Source organism: Echinops telfairi, unplaced genomic scaffold (genome assembly GCF_000313985.2).
Source record: "Echinops telfairi isolate 266 unplaced genomic scaffold, ASM31398v2 ScPeMD7_7424;HRSCAF=8462, whole genome shotgun sequence".
Taxonomy (NCBI): domain Eukaryota; kingdom Metazoa; phylum Chordata; class Mammalia; order Afrosoricida; family Tenrecidae; genus Echinops; species Echinops telfairi.
The window spans coordinates 11,959,184-11,975,318 of record NW_022111324.1 but is presented as its reverse complement, the minus strand read 5'-3'; the positions used below and the strand labels follow the sequence as shown (position 1 = coordinate 11,975,318).

General features: G+C 40.1%; 1 protein-coding gene across 5 annotated transcripts in view; it reads left to right on the top strand.

Moving 5' to 3' along the window:
- The first annotated feature begins 649 nt into the window (after window positions 1-649).
- Window positions 650-16,135, top strand: part of VAMP4 (vesicle associated membrane protein 4) — a 23,037-nt gene continuing 7,551 nt past the window's right edge. The window contains exons 1-6 of one of the 5 annotated variants that reach the window (XM_045298234.1): window positions 668-754; window positions 1,285-1,479; window positions 4,165-4,280; window positions 9,999-10,045; window positions 11,725-11,775; window positions 15,049-15,149. In XM_045298234.1, the coding sequence (XP_045154169.1) occupies window positions 4,215-4,280; window positions 9,999-10,045; window positions 11,725-11,775; window positions 15,049-15,149 (265 nt within the window). In that variant the 5' untranslated portion in view covers window positions 668-754; window positions 1,285-1,479; window positions 4,165-4,214. Of the gene's footprint in view, window positions 755-1,230; window positions 1,480-4,164; window positions 4,281-9,998; window positions 10,046-11,724; window positions 11,776-15,048; window positions 15,150-16,135 lie in introns of those variants that run through there. The other 4 variants (XM_045298235.1, XM_004706733.2, XM_004706732.2 and 1 more) reach the window with 4 other exon arrangements.

Below are 16,135 nucleotides of genomic sequence, written 5' to 3'. Positions count from 1 at the left end.
ATGGCCAGGCAAAAGGTTCGTGTCTGGATCTAGTTATTTTAGGTTACAGCTGAGCAAGACAGGAAAAAGAACACTATCCAAACTAGCTGAGAGCAAGTCTCCTTTCGGGAATCAGGGATTCCTTCTTTCCAAAATGAAGGGGCCAGACTAGTAACCCTCAACACCACTTTCCGGGACTAATTCTGCTTCTGTAGACGGAATCAAAGGGATCTCCTTTCCAATGCCATCCGAGCCTGGGACTGCAAGCACCCTCCTCTTCCTAGTGGGCTTCCTTTACCGGAGGGGAGGGTGGGAGAAGGGACCGCGCGTCGCGTAAAAACGCCTCATCAACCCGTCATAAGCATCCCCTCGCCACCCCACTTTCACAGAGCTTCCCCCCGCCTCCCTTGAGCGTCCTCCTTGCACGCCCGATCCGGCCTGGGACCTCGAGAACATTCGTTGTTCCTCCTTCCTCTAAGTACAGTACAGTGTCAGGACTCCAGTCCACACTGTGCGTGGGGTCACAGGTTGAGTAGGCAGGTGAATCGACTCCCTCGACGATCTCCCTGGCCTGGTCCCGCCCCATCCGCCGGCGCCAGGCCGCGGAGCGCCGATCGGCTCGATGAGCCGGGGGCGCAGCTGCGGCGGATCGGCAAACGTCGGGTGTGCGCCCACTGTGGACTCCCTCCCGCCTTCCCCAGCCCACCGCTCCTCCCCCCGCCCACCCAGCGCAGCCCGCCCGGGAGAGCCGCTCCGAGCTCCCCGGGAGCCGCAGGTACGTGCCGGCCCGATCCCGACGGGAAGGGCTAGGGCTAGGAGGGAGGGAACGGAGACGACGCCCCTGCCCCGCCTCCCCCACCGAGCGGGCGGGTCGGGCCAGTGGCCTGGGTTTGCGGGGCGGCGAGGGAGCCCCGGCCGGGACTACCTGGTCCCGGCCAAGGAGGTGGCGTTGAGGGGTGGGGGTGGGGTGGGTGCTGTACGGAAGATGGGCAAGGACACAGATGTGGATGGGGTGGTTGAAGGAGAAGAATGGGGATTGAGGGATGCTCTGGGGAAATAGGTAGAGAGCAAAGCCTGGGATGGGGAAGACCCGACAGGAGCGGGAGGCAGCGGGGAATGCGAGTGGATGCCGTGGGGCAGGAAGGGTCAGGGGAGGGGCTGATGTCGGGGGACGTGGCCTGGTGCGGATGAGTCTGATTTATTATTTAAGAGCTTGGGAGAAAGAGCGCCAACCCTCCTGCGTTAGTGACTGGAAGGTGGCGTGAATCATTACACTTTGACGGCTTCGGTGACGAACATCTCCAGGCGGTGTCCATCCAAGTCACTACTTTCGTTCGTGAAACTGCACCCACCGAGACTGCTGATGAGAAAAGCAGGAAGAGGAAGCAGAGAGGGAGTGGAGGCAGAGAAAAGCCTGGACCCGAATTCAGCCTTTTTGTGAAATGAAATGCATAGGGGTTTTGCAAAAAGCAAAAGAGGCCAACATTTACTAAACAACAGGTTAGAAGTTTATTACGTGTCAAGCCATTGAATAGAGAAATCTTTGAAGTGAGTTAGTGTTACTTAATCAAAAATCACATTAAAATGTAAAGTATGGTGATGGCATAAGAAGCGTTTGTATGCTATGTGAATTATTTGCCAATAAAACTTTTTTTTAAAAAGAAAATTTCTTTTTTTAAAAGAAATTTCTTTGTATAACGCTGCCCTCAAAGAATAAATAAAATGTGTATTTCAGATAAAAAAAACGTGATGCAGCTCACTCTAGTGAACTGAGTAGTGATGTTGAAATAGATAAGGAGACTGCCCTATGTAAATGTACAACCCGCAATTTATTGCTGTGGAGATTCGGGACTATAGCAATCATATAGGACAGAGTAGTGAATCTGCCCACAGGATTCCCAAGGCTGTAAATCGCTCTAGAACAAGATTGCTACATATTTCTCCCACATAATCTGCTGGTGAATTCTCCCTACCTTTCTGTTAATAGTTAGGTGCTTTAAACTACTGTGTCACCAGGGCTCACTCTTACAGCTATGCCTAGACACAGACACCTAATTGACAAAAACACCTGTTTTTGCAGGTAAGCTCATAGGCAAAATGTGTGCAAATCTGATTTCTGAGTATGGTTTATTTATACTCGTTATTTGCTACGTATATCATCAGTTGTTCTGCAATATTGTTGTAGCTAATTAATCTGTTTCTTGCCTGGCCGATCAGTTCTATTTGTTCTTGCCTTGAAAATAAGCTTCGATATTTAGATTATTGAACCTGAAAATGGGATTTTGCTCCATTTAGCTGGTTTCTTTATGTTTCGTAAAAGTGTTATATAAGTCTGCCTGTGTGCTTGGAGATGTTCAGACAGTCCACAAAGCCTACAAAGGAATTAAAATGTAAACAGTATGGATAATGTATATCTGATATAAATGTAGTATGTTGCTCATTGGGCAGCTACCCATGAAGTCAGTAGTTTGAGCCCAACAGCCACTCTAAGGGAGAAAGATGAGGCACTTTGCTCGCTTTAGGACATTCAGCCTTGGAGTTTGCTTTGTCCTGTGAGTTGAAATTGACTCCATGTCAGTAACTCTGGTTAGTGTTGTGTGCTTTGGGGTTGTTGTTGTTGTTTTGGTTTTTGAATATATGAAGCTACTCAAATTCGTCAGTTCTTTCTGTCATCTGTTTTTCCAGGCATTCTGTAACATTTGTGCATGAATGAATTATTCTCAAATCACAGTACGGTGAACAAGATGGCCATATGTACTGATGGAAATATTGTGAAATGAAAAACTCTAGCCAGAGCTTGGTATTTGTTTCAAGTGCTGTTTCTGGTTTGGAAGCATTTCTTACTCCCCCGCCACCCCTACCCCCACCCCCAAATTGTTGTCTATTTTGGCAGGAAGTTGATTTAAAATACCACTTTTATTTGACACCTGAAATTGGACCCCAGGAACATTTAAAGAACTTAAGGCCATTTCTCCATTTGGAAACATTTCGAGGCCTACCAGATTTTTATAAGAAAGGATGCCTTTCTAAAAGAATTTTACAGCCTGGTGGGCAACTGATGGCATAAATAATAAAATAGCTAATGCACAACCCTTGGTTGTCTTTGATCCTAGCTTCTGCTTTTTAAATGAGTTAAGCAACTAACAACTGTACTTGTTTTTACTAAGACTTCATTGTCTTTCACTTTCCATTGTTTTCATCAAAGGAGTGTTTCACGGATTAAAAGAAAGTTTGTTTAAATCACTGAGCAGAGTGCTGGGCCCAGAGGAAAACATTCAGTACTCTTTTTCAGGGTCCTGCAGTCAATGCTGACTCACAGCCACCCAAGATGACAGGGTGGACCGCCCTGGTTGGTTCCCACACTGTAATTCTTACTGGAAAGCCTCATCTTTCTCCATCGGAGCTGCCAGTGGCTTAGAACTGCTGTAGTTAGCAGACCAAAGTGTAACCACTACCCTACCAGGGCTCTTCAGTACACTCCGAAATCCTGAAGCTTCTCATTTGCTTCAGACAGTTTTTTCTCAAATAAAATGTTCATTTGTTGCATAGCTCAAGCATTTTTCTGGAAAGTCATAATGCATATTAGCATATAAAAGGCTGTGAAAAGTTCTGTAGCAAAGAAAACTGGCTTTATTTAACTTAGAATTAATCAAATTTAGTCCTTTTCATGGAGAGCCTAGTGCTCTGCTTTGGAATTCACGGCTCTAGTGTGCAGCGTGTTTTTGCATGTGTTATCTGAGTCGACCTTCTCGATTCCAAGCAGAAGCCCAAGAATCACCACTTTACAGATGTGGAACTGGAACCACGTTAAGCAACGGAAAGTTTACATGTTCCTCTATTTCCAAATCTAAGTTAAAATCTTGAGTCACTGTGTTTCATTTTCAGAGTACCACCTCCTTTTGTCCCTGCTCCAGGACCACCTGCACATTCATGCTATCAAAACCTTAAGTCACTTCCATCCCCTGTGTGTGCATTTAAGCTTGCAGCCTTTCTCAATGTTTTACTTCTCCTCTCTCCTACCTGGGGAGGCCAAGCATGGAAGCCTGGGTCACTGGAGCCCAACAAGCAAAAACAAAGGCAGAAGCGTGAAGGAGGTTCCATCACGTTGAGCCTTCCAGCCCATTTTAAGTACTTTGGCATATGGCCCAAAGCCTCAGATCTGATAACCTCTCTTTTCTCTTTAAGGTGGTGAATTCTTATTCTCCTGGGAAGTAGGTTCCATAGGTTCAAAAACAATGCCTCCCAAGTTCAAACGCCACTTAAACGATGACGATGTCACCGGTTCTGTGAAGAGTGAAAGGGTAAGTTCAGGATCTTCTACTTTAAAAAATTTAAGCAGCACAAGAAGATAAGCAAACTACAAAACACGATGATTAAGTACACACCGTTTCCCAGAGAATGGCTACATAATCATTGTCCACTTGTAAGTGGGCACAGTTCTGCTTTAATTAATGTTGCTCTGTGTGCTGTGCACATTTGATAAATTGGCATCGGGGAAAAGAGAAAAAGAAAGACTCAATATGTTTTCATTCCTTTTACAAATGCTTCATTTCAGGAAAATCTAAAATGTATGGCTATATGCTAATTCTGTTTGTTTTCTACATAGTAAACATACTACAAAGTACGTACCATATATACTTGAGTATAAGCCAAGGTTTTTCAGCACATATTTAATGCAGTTTTTGTGGTAAAATTGGGTGCCTTGGCAGATATTCGGGTCGGCTGACCCATTGAATTCTCCGTCCATTCTTTTACCAAATCATGCTCTCCACTTCTTTCTAGTATTTCAAACAAATTGTGTACAGATACACTCTGTCATTCTCAGTCTTTCAGATTTTAGAAAGATTGTTAGGTATATTTTTGGGTAGCCAAACCCAAGTCAGTGCCAGCTCATCTCACTCACCGCCTGCAGCTGATGGCAACGCACAGTGCCCGTATGGGACGGCGGAACAACTGCCCCGTGAGTCCGAGACTGTGACTCTTCTTGGCTGGCCCCTGAGGAGCAGCCGGTGGTCCACTACTGACCTTGGAGATCACAACCCAGCCACTCATAGCAGCCCTCGGAGACCGAGAAGAACTGCTCCACAGCATTTCCACTGCTGAGCATCTTTGTGCAAGCAGAGTGCCACGTCTTTCTCCTGAGGAGCAGCTGGTTGGTTTGAACTGCTGACCTTTTGGTCAGCAGTCAACACTTTTAATTACTGGGGGGGGAAAGTTTTAATTACCGAGACTAGGGTCAGACCTTAAAATCAAAAGTATTAACATTTCTCAGTGGTATATGTAATTATATTTTAAGTGTATAAATAAACTATCTAGCATCAATTCAGGACAGGTTTCACTCCAAAAGAATTTTGGTACCAAACATACCAAACCTTTTGGTTTTTCAGAACTTTTTAGGTTTTGAAATTTCAGATAAGGGATTCTGGGGCTGTAATTGCCTGAGAGTACAGAGTATCTTTGCACATTAAAGTATGTATAAATCTATAATTCATGTATCATTTTGAAAAAAAGACATTGGTATGAATGTTATAGAGAGGTTATTTTTAGAATAAGAGTCAATAACTAATTTGTCAAGGGAAAGAATTAATATTCTTTATAACCAGGAGCCTAAAGCTTTCCCTCAGTTCATTTCTTTTTACCATTATTCATTTTCTTACTTGTCTAACAAATATGTATTGTCCAGCTTCCATGTGCTGGGCAATACGCTAAGAACTGGAAGGCCCGGTATCTGCCCTTAGATGGTTTATGGTGTACTTATCTTCATTTACATGTTCCTTTTGAACAACCTCAGAGCCTCATAGTATCCATGCTGGCCATAATCTTTATGATTCAGAAGCATATTTGATTACAATATGTTAAATATCTGTCTTCCCTTTTCCTAGCACTTTCAGTAAGCTTACGGTTTCATTAGATCATGGTTAGAATCTACTAATAGATTAAATCCTACTAAGCCTTTAAAAATAAAACTTTATGGATATACTTTGAAATATAACATGTATAGCAATAAGTCAGTTCTACTTCTATGACTGTAACTATAACACTTAATAGTTACAGTCTGGGTTGATTACTTTGAGAATTTATTTGTAGAAATAGGATGTTGGGTCAGAGCACTGAAAAAAAAGATTATTTAAACAGTGATCTCCATTTTGGATACTTATCAAATTATGAAGCTTGATAACTGATTGCCTCTATTAATTTATAAATTGCTTTAAATCTCAAAAAGGTGTTCCTCTCTTCCAGTATACTTTTCTAACAGCTCCACTGAAAGATAATTCACAAGCCATGCAATTCCCCCACTTAAACTGTGCAATTATTGGTTTTAAGTCTTTTCACAGAATTATGTCTCCATTATTATGTCAATCTTAAGGAGCCAGGCCCACTTCAGTCGACACATAATCTTACCCATTATAGTCTGCATTTCTCTTGCCTTGCACCTTGACATTTGTTACTGTCAGGGATGTACATCCTTCGGCACAGAATAGTCAGATTTTTTACTATTGTTGTAAAGGCTAAGTGTCTTATAATGAGATAGCTGATGAGTGAGAAAAGGTGTATGGGGGCCAGACCCTATAGATTTTGAACTGTAGTATTTCCAGTGTTATTCATTTTAAGTAGTCCAACTTCCATTTGCATTTTAGGAAGGAGTTAATTAAAAGAGTGGTTTAAATTTTCTTTTGGTTATGGTTTTTTTTTTTAAATTCCACTGTATTGTGATCTGAGAATGTGGCCTATGTCATTTCTATTTGGGGAGAATTTATTAAAATTCTCTTATGGGTTTTTCATTTTTTTGGATACTTGAAAATAAAATTTTCTATTGGTAAAAAATTTTATGAATTTTTTTCTTTTGGGTTCAGTCATCTATAGTGGGTAGATATGTTAAAATCTTCCCTGTGATAATGAAATAATTAATATCTCCTTGTAACTTGAGCACTTTGGGCATTATATTGTTAAGTATAGAATGTTCATTGCTATTAAATCTAGTTGGTTAATTGTTCATTTTATCCTTGAAAAATATCTTATTTAATTGGTGATTTTGCCTTAAAATTCTTGATTATGTTTGTGTTGCTGACACTTAACATTCTTTTTGTTCAAAATTGATGGTGTATCTTATTCACTTCTTTTTTGTTCCTTTGCCTGACATTTGTTTTAAATCCACATTCTTGGATCATAATGAAGTGGAAATTAGGTGAACTTACAAACAGATATGGCTGGATTTTCAAATGCTGTAATCAGAGTATTTGTTTTTAAACAGTAACATTAAAATCACTCACATTTAATGTGCTAATCAAATGTATGTGGGATTTTTCTGCACCACCTGCTCTCTTTGCTGTCAGTGAATGCCTTGCTATCATTTGGATCTCAGCTTTTAAGTTTCACCTCTGCAGAGTGATTCCATGACAACTTAATCTCATGTCGCCACTCTGCCCCTTCTGTCCCATTGCTGTTTTAATTCTCTGTATGACATTTATATCTGACAAATACAAATGCTTGGATCTTAGACCTCATCTCTTTGTCCAAAACTGTGTGTACTTTGTACTTAGGCCACTGCCTAATACGTAAATGATGCTCAGAAATATATTAAAAGGAATATTGAGTACATCCTTTTATTTTTCTCCTTACTGTGTGTCATATGCTAATTATTATACAGAGATACAATCATCTTTATTGTATTTCATTTTTCTTTTCCCTTCTTTTGTTTGCTGGATTACTTTTCCTCTATGCTCTCCTTACTCATCACTGAGCGATTCAGAAATTTTACTCTCTCCTTGTTATTAGTTAACTTTATATTGAACAGTAGTGCTTACATCTCTGTTCTGTATTAGCATATTCAAAGTAGAATCCTTCCATTGTACTTCTTGGTTTTAGTCCTTCCTCTACCCTCTGTCCTCCTCCCAAGGTAAGTGTGTTGGTGTGGGTTTATTTCCTCATCCCCTCCCGTCCCCAGCCCCTGGGCTTTGTGAGCAGAGTCCTGGTTTGTTGGTGTTGTTTTGGCCTTTGCTTAGGCTGTGATCCCGTTGCTTCCATCAGCTTGAAGTTACAGTTCACAATCCCATTAGCATCACCCATTTAGATTTGACCACACATTTTATTAGATTCACTGATAGTATGAATCTCTTTTTATTTTCCCCTTGGATTGGATTTTCTTTCAGACTGATATAATGCCTTGAATGGTTTTCTCAGAAAAGGTACATGTGTAGTGTGTTCATTTCCAATTGGTGCTATAAGAAATTACCAGAAGCTTAGTGATTTAAAGTAACACAAATGTATTCTATTACAGTTCTGGTGGTCAGAAGTCCAAAATGGGTCTTAGTGGGCTAGGGTCTTTTAGGGCTCTAGGGGACAACCTGTTACCTTGGCTCTCCTAGCTGCTTGAGGCCACCTGTATTCTGGAGCTCATTTTCTTTCCTCCATTTTCAAAACCAACAGTACATTATCTTCCTGTCTCCCTCTTAGAGAAGGGCCATTGTGATTATATTTGACCCTCCTCAGTCCTATATAGTGGTCTTCCCACATCAAGATTCTTACTATATCTGCATAATTCCTTTCTCCTTGCATGTGAACACATTCACAAATTCCAGGGATTAGGATGTAGACATCTCTTGGGGGTTGTTTTTCTCCCACAACAGGTGGTATATGAGTTGTTTCTGAAATGGTCCGGGTTCTTTTTTTTTTTATTCTTTAGTGTGTTAGTCTGGGTACTTTAGAGAAACAAATCCACAGAAACTCATGTATAAGAGAGAGTTTTGACAAAATAATAATTTATGAATTAGGAAGGGTTCATGAGGAAGGGGCTAGTGGGGAGGGAGGGGGAAAAATGAAGAGCTCAAGTAGAAAGTAAATGTTTTGAGAATGATGATGGCAACAAATGTACAAATGTGCTTGACACAATGGATGTGTGTATGGATTGTGATGAGTTGTACAAGCCCCCAGTAAAATGATTTTTTTTAAAAGGAGCGTTTTATATAAAGGTTAAGTGCGCATCAAGAAAATATCCCAACCCAGTGCTGCCCAAGCCCACAAGTTTAACATTAACCCATATGTCCGACACCAATCTACAAAGTCCTCCTCTATCTCACAAAACAGACGCAATGATGCCGACTGCAGGAGGAAAGCCAAGTCAGTGAATGTGTAAACATTTCAGTGCTGGCAGGGGTCTTCACACGGGTACTCCAGCACCCAGGGCTGTATCGGGGTAGGTCCATGTGGCTTCTCAGGCATATCTTGCAGGAAGTGAGCCTTGCCAGCTGAAGCAGGGAACTGGCTAAGGCAGCTGCACCCTGGTCCAACCATCAGAAAGCAAGAGCCCCGAGAACTCAAAAGGCGAGGCTCACCAAGCAATTTATCTCTCAGCCCTTCAATTAACCCCACATGTGTTTATCGGCCAGGTTGGCACAATAAACTAACTAACTCATTTAGACTCCTTTGGGTACTTTATATCCCCCACACCCCACTCCTTTTGAGGAGTCACAATACCTTCATTTTAAAGAGAATGGTTCCAGTTCATAACAGTTGTTTTGTTTGAAATTATAGTGTATAGAGAACTGTTTGTGGACAGTTTGTGGACTGAAATGCTAAAAGTTGGACTGTGGCACTTCCTAAACTCCGGTCTCTGAACTCTGAGCCTACTTTTCTGTATTGTTTTCTCTGTTGTGGAGCGGGGCTCTGCCATGAGCACCTCTCCTTGGCCCCAGAATCCGTGAGTGGAGGGAGAATGGAATGTAAGAGAGAGGAGATGGACTGGTTCTTCCTGAGTCCCTGCCGTTTCTTCCTCCTGTGGCCAGCTTCCATGACCTTACTACCTTTGAGTCAGTTACAGGATTATGGAATCATACCCTTTTCTTTGGAAGTCTGCACAGATAGTTCCACATCCTTTAGCTTCCAGGGAAACTTAAATTAACACTTCGATCTGGAAGCTTGGAGTTAAGAAATTTCACCAGGTAGAATTTGTTCATTATTCCTTCTTGACAGTTTATAAACCTTCTGAATCAGAAAACTCATGTCTTTTTCTCTTTTAACAGAGAAACCTTTTGGAAGATGATTCGGATGAAGAAGAGGATTTTTTCCTGTAAGTTTTAAAATGTGTATGTAGCCTTATTGAGGTGTAATTGAAGTACAATAAAATATACTTAAGGTCTACAATATGAAGTGTGACAGATGTCTACACCCTTGGAATTATCACCAACATCAAGATAATGGTCACCCCAGACTTCCTCTAACTCCTGGTAACCTGTCTTCCACTCTCCACGCCACCACTTGTTTGCATTCTCACTGTGTTTGTTGTATGTATCACTCAACTGTTTGCTTTATTGTTGACAGGATTCCATTCTTTCTCCTCTTTTTAATGATGCTTGCTTTCTGTATAATGTCCTCCCACAACTCTTCTGGTCTTTAGCCATTAATGTTCAGCATGTCAAATCTAGGCTTTGAGAATCTCTAAACTTGGGCCCCGTATATACCTACTTGTATTAACTCTATCTCATTATTTGAAGACAATAGTTAATTTTTAAAAATTGAAAGCCGGCTGGGTGGAATCGTCCCTCCCTTGTAAAAGCCTTTCACTATTAACTTTGATATTAATTGTAGGTTTTTTTTAGTTGCCCTTGGAAGTTCTCTGTATTCCTCATGATGTTGGATTTTGTCAGTGTTTCTTATAATTTAGAGAACCATATGTTTTTTTTCTTTTAATCTGTTAAAGTGCTGACATGTTGATTGATTATGAAATTTTAAACCTATATCGCATTCTTAAGATAACCCCTACTTTGTCATATTTTAATATCCTTAAACTTTAACTTAAAATTTTAGACTTAAGGAAAAGACATGTAGATGACAAAGATTTCCCATTTGCTCTTTACCTTTGTCTGTGGTGATTTCTCCTGTAGCACTCCTATTAGTAATTTGTATCTTCTCTCCCCGCCGCCAATCATTCTGGCTATAAGCTTAGCATTTCTTACTTTTCAAATAATTAGCTTTTGGACTTTTTCTTTCTTTCTATGAACATAAGTCCTTTATTCTGATTTTTTTTAAAAAGCAAGAGTATGACATGGGACCTCCTCCGTTTACCCAAGGGGGAAGGAAAATCAGCCTCCACATCAGCATCACCCAGGTCAATTTCTATGAGGCTGAGCCAGACATGCCCCACCCTCCACCTCTGCCCTTCCCACTCCTTCTGACACCACCTGCTTCTCCCCCAGAGTAGAGCTTTACTTTTCAGCTGGGTTCCAGAATACATTGCAGCGGCCATCCCGGACTCACAGACAACACAATTAAGAGGTTATTAAGGAAGTTAATGGGTTACGCATGCTCAGGATACCGTTATTCAGAAAAGACGGCCCTTCTTAGCCAGGCCCACATGCATGCCTCTCTCTGTCCTTTGGCCCCTTAGCCACACAGCTTATTGGCCCCTGCCCTGCTCCTGCTCCAAAGCAATGTGACGAAACTCTTTTAGGGCTGCCAGAGATGCTCAAAGGACACTCCGCTCCTAGCCTCAACCTGAAAGTGCTCAACTCTGTAGGTCAGCAAACCTTGCTCCCGAAATTAAGTTATAACAGAAGAATTACGTTACTCTCAGCCAACAGTCAATCCTGATGAAGACAAGGATTATTACACAGCATTCAGCCCCAGCATTTACCGACAAAATGTGGTTCGTTATAAGAAATGACTGATCATGTTTAGAATTCAGCTTGCTTGTTGTGTTCTGTTTTTGTTTTTAAAATCATCATACTAATACTCGGTATTTTGTTTTAGAAGGGGACCATCTGGACCAAGATTTGGACCTAGAAATGATAAAATTAAGCAGTAAGTTCCTGAGATACTAATTTATTTCAATGATAATCATATTTCTGTGTAACCAGGTATTAGCCCACAAGACAAACCTGACTGCCACCTGCTTTTATAAATAAAGTTTTATTGGAACACAGCCACACCCACGTGTTCACATATTACCCGTGGTTGCTTTAGAGCCACAGTGGGAGGATGGAATAGTTGTGGCCAGGTCCTTCTTACTATAGAACTCAAAACATCTGCTATCTCGTCCTTTTTGAAAAACTTTGTTGACATGTGCTATGAGTTCTGGATTACAAAGACCCAGTTTTAAGCTACGACGGAAATGCAATTTCTAGTTGATAGTTTTGTTGTTTTCAAAAAGCTGATGACCTTATGTCAGACACATTTCACAATCTATTTTGGTTTTAAATCTACCGCATGATTCACATTTTTAGAGCTATAATAAAAGTACTATGCTGTATATTTAATGTTTTGAAGTATATAATATTTTTACCTATTTCCAGACCGTTTTATATCCATTATTTATTCTAATCCATAATTTGTATGGATTTTTAAAAGACTAATTTTTATGACGAATTTTCCATTCAAAGCTTTTGCTAGGTATATGATTAAACCTGTGAAAGCCAGGATTTGTATAAGAAACTGGTCAGAAAAGGGAACCCTAAAGTATTCTCCACTAATATTGATTGAATATCGGTCAAACCAATCCTTGTCAAAGGCAAGACCTAGAAAAATAAGACGGTCTTAGCAAATTCTGACTCTCACAGCCTTCACTGTATTCTTGATGCTAAACCAGAATCCCACTGGCATTGAGTTGATTCCAACTCTCTGAGACTTTAAATATTTCTTGGAGCAGATAGCCTCATCTTTCTCCGGAGGAGTAAACTGGTGGGTTTGAACTGCTGACCATGAGATTAGCAGCTCAATGTGTAACTCACTCTGCCATTATTGGTGTTAGATGATAGTTAATATAGTGGATGTATGTAGTGTTTTAAGGCTGTAAGTCCTGTCAGGAAGGGAGGAAGAATAGACAAGCAGTGGATCACTCATAAGGCTGACCAAACTATAAAGACCGTATATAGTGGGCAAACTGAAAGAAAGATCCAACTTGAAGATCTTAACAGGGATAAGAAGCACTGCCCTAATCATGAAAGTAGTCAGTACTAGTTATTGATCATATACTTGGGTTTTTAGGTAGGTGGGCTATTAGATAACTGTTGGTATGAAGAAATATGGCCATTTTTAATGTTATCCTAACTAAGGTATTCCTAGTTACCAACCAACAGAACCAAGGTACCAACAAATTAAAATATTATATGTGGTGGTATTGCGTTTTTATTGCTGCATAACGAATGACATGAATTTAGCATCTGAAAAACTATGCACACATAGAGACAGACATACTCACATATGTGTATGTATATATATGTACCTGTATATATTTAATTGCGCTGTTATTGTGGGTCTGGAGAGTGTCAGCATGCCATGACAGCTGTTCCTGTACACGAGCTGTGATGACGTGGCTTCTGCAACCATCCAAGTGCCCAACTGCCACTAGAGGACTCCACTGATGACACACTTGTGTTGTCCTGTCCATGTGCTTTGTTTCCTGTCTTGTATCAACAATAAGCCTAAGTACTGGCTGTGTCCTCTGGGGTCTTTCGAATATAATTTTCTAGTTGCCAGTTGTACAGAGTGGGCATTGAAGACTATATTACTAAGCTTGTACATACAGACACACGTACGTGTGTATTCGCACAGTGACTTTGGTGACTAGAAGTTTACAATAGTAAGAAAGATTCTTACTCTAAGCTGAAGACGTACCAGATTTAGTGGGGGAAAAAACCATCAGAATACACAAATTGAACCTTGATGGAATAGCTTCATGAGTGCTCATCAAACCAAAGCATAACTTACCATTGTGCCCACGATGGTGGAACACCACACAACTCGGCCAAGGACAGATCTCTGGCACTAATAAGCACTGGTGAGTTTCTTCATTTAGGGCATTTCGTTGTGGCTATTTCTTGCCTGTGTGGACAGATAACACTGGCTAACACACATTTTGGTGCCTCAAATGTTACACTTGTTTCTGGGTATATTTGACCTACTGATTCAAAACATGGCACCAGTTTTCCCCTATTGGCTCTAGCTTTTGAGATACAGAACATATGCCACATACCACTCTTCACTCTGCTTGCCCATAAAACAATCAGGTTACTTTTATGTAGTGTTAACTAGTCTGAGAGAGAGGAAGTGCATGCTTGCTGATTTTATTTACTCACATTTATTAACTGAATAGCAGGCAGTCCCAATTTGTTATCTTAAAAAGGAGCCAGAAATAAAAAGTTACTGTACTTTAAGTAAGCTACTGGCATGGTAGGTTCCGTGTTTGCCCACCACAGAGAGAGATGAGACTCTCTGCTTCCATAGTGATTGACAGCCTCAGAAGCCCACAGGAGATGTCCCACTCTGTCTTACAGGATCGTATGAGTCGTAATCCACTGACTAATAGCGAATTTGGTACAGGAAATAGAGATTCAAATGTTCTGACACCCAAAATGCATCTATCAGAGTTCATACTCCTTGATTAAGATTAAAGTGTTCCAGTCTTGTTACAAGGTAGCACAATTTCTCCACCTGTGCCCACAAACTCAGAAATGAAAGGAGTTTTTCTTATAAAGAAGCTTGGAGTCAACCTCATCTCTGAAACATTTAACATGAGTTTTCCATTGACTTTTATATATGAAAATGTGTTCTGAAATGTTTATTGTATAATTTGAAGAAGAAAAAGTTAGATCTTCAACATACAAAACTTGCTATGAAGCTTTACATTTTCAACACTCTAAGTGGCCCTCACTCCTTCCATATATGTGCCTTTTCAATTTTCTATTGCTATATCCGGTACTTATGCTTACTGATAGAACAACGCTACAAAGCTGTAGACTTTAAAAGTTTTATAATTGAGTAGTTCTCTGGGAACTTACTATTCTTTCACATAAAAACCAAACCCAGTGCTATGAAGTCCATTCCAAGTCATAGCAACGCTTCAGGAGAGAGTAGAACTGTTGAATAGGGTTTCCCCGGCTGTGGATCTCATGGAGTTAGAGTGCCTCATCTGTCCCCTCAGAGCAGCTGGTGGATTCAAACTGCTGGTCTTCTGGTTAGCAGCTCAGTGCTTAACCCGTTACACCAACAGGGCATTCTCTAACAAAGCTAATAAAAATTTCAAAAATTGTAAGTACCCTCAAAAGATAGATCAGTGCTGTATTTTGTTTCTAATAGTGTTCAGAATCAGGTGGATGAAGTTATTGATGTCATGCAAGAAAATATCACAAAGGTGATTGAAAGAGGGGAGAGACTCGATGAGCTACAGGACAAATCAGGTACAGATTCTTTATATGTTTTTATATTATTAATCTATTTTGCAGTAACTTATTTTTCTTCCCATTGTTTTCCTAAGGAATCATGTCTTAGGAAACTGACAATTGGTTCTTAAATTTATGATTTCAGTTATTTAATGTTAGCTCCTTGGCAGAATCATCTGTTGTTCTGTTAATTTTTAAATGTTTCATTGAGAAGGGAGAATCAAAATTTTTATTGTGGAAGAGTTGGAATAGAAAGAAAACACAGGTTTTTATTATTGATACTCTGTGGTCCTTATGATCTCAAGGATTAGGAGGTTTAATCACTTTTATCAGTGTTTATTTCAATCTGATCTGATCTTTACGCTTTCTCTGGTATGATTACAGATTTTCTTTATTCATATATGTCAATCTTTGTATCTCCAACATATAAAATTTCTGGAATATTGTTTGAATGATGATAGCTGAATACCTGGATGATTGATCCTTGATAAGCATTTTTATCTTAAAAACTTGTTAACCACATTTAAAATACAAAAAGCTTGTAGGAAAATTCCATTTTTCCATACACTTTCTGAAGTCCCCTGTACATACAGTTTTGCTTCGATATCAATCTCCTATTTTTTTCAAAATCAATCTACTTTGATATCATCAAGATCTAACCTTCTTCACATGTAGATATTTTTCTACAGACATGCCAAGTATTTGAATTTTTAAAATTAATTAATTTATTTATTTTCCTTTAAAAGTTCTCTTTTATTATTTTATTGGGGACTTGTACAATTCTTTTTTTTTTAATCATTTTATTAGGGGCTCATACAACTCTTACGCAATCCATACACACATCAATTGTGTAAAGTGCATTTGTACATTCATTGCCCTCATCATTCTCAAAACATTTCCTCTCCACTTAAACCCCTGGCATTAGGTCCTCATTTTCCCCCTCCCTCCCCATTCCCCCCTCCCTCATGAGCCCTTGATAGTTGATAAATTGTTATTTTGTCATA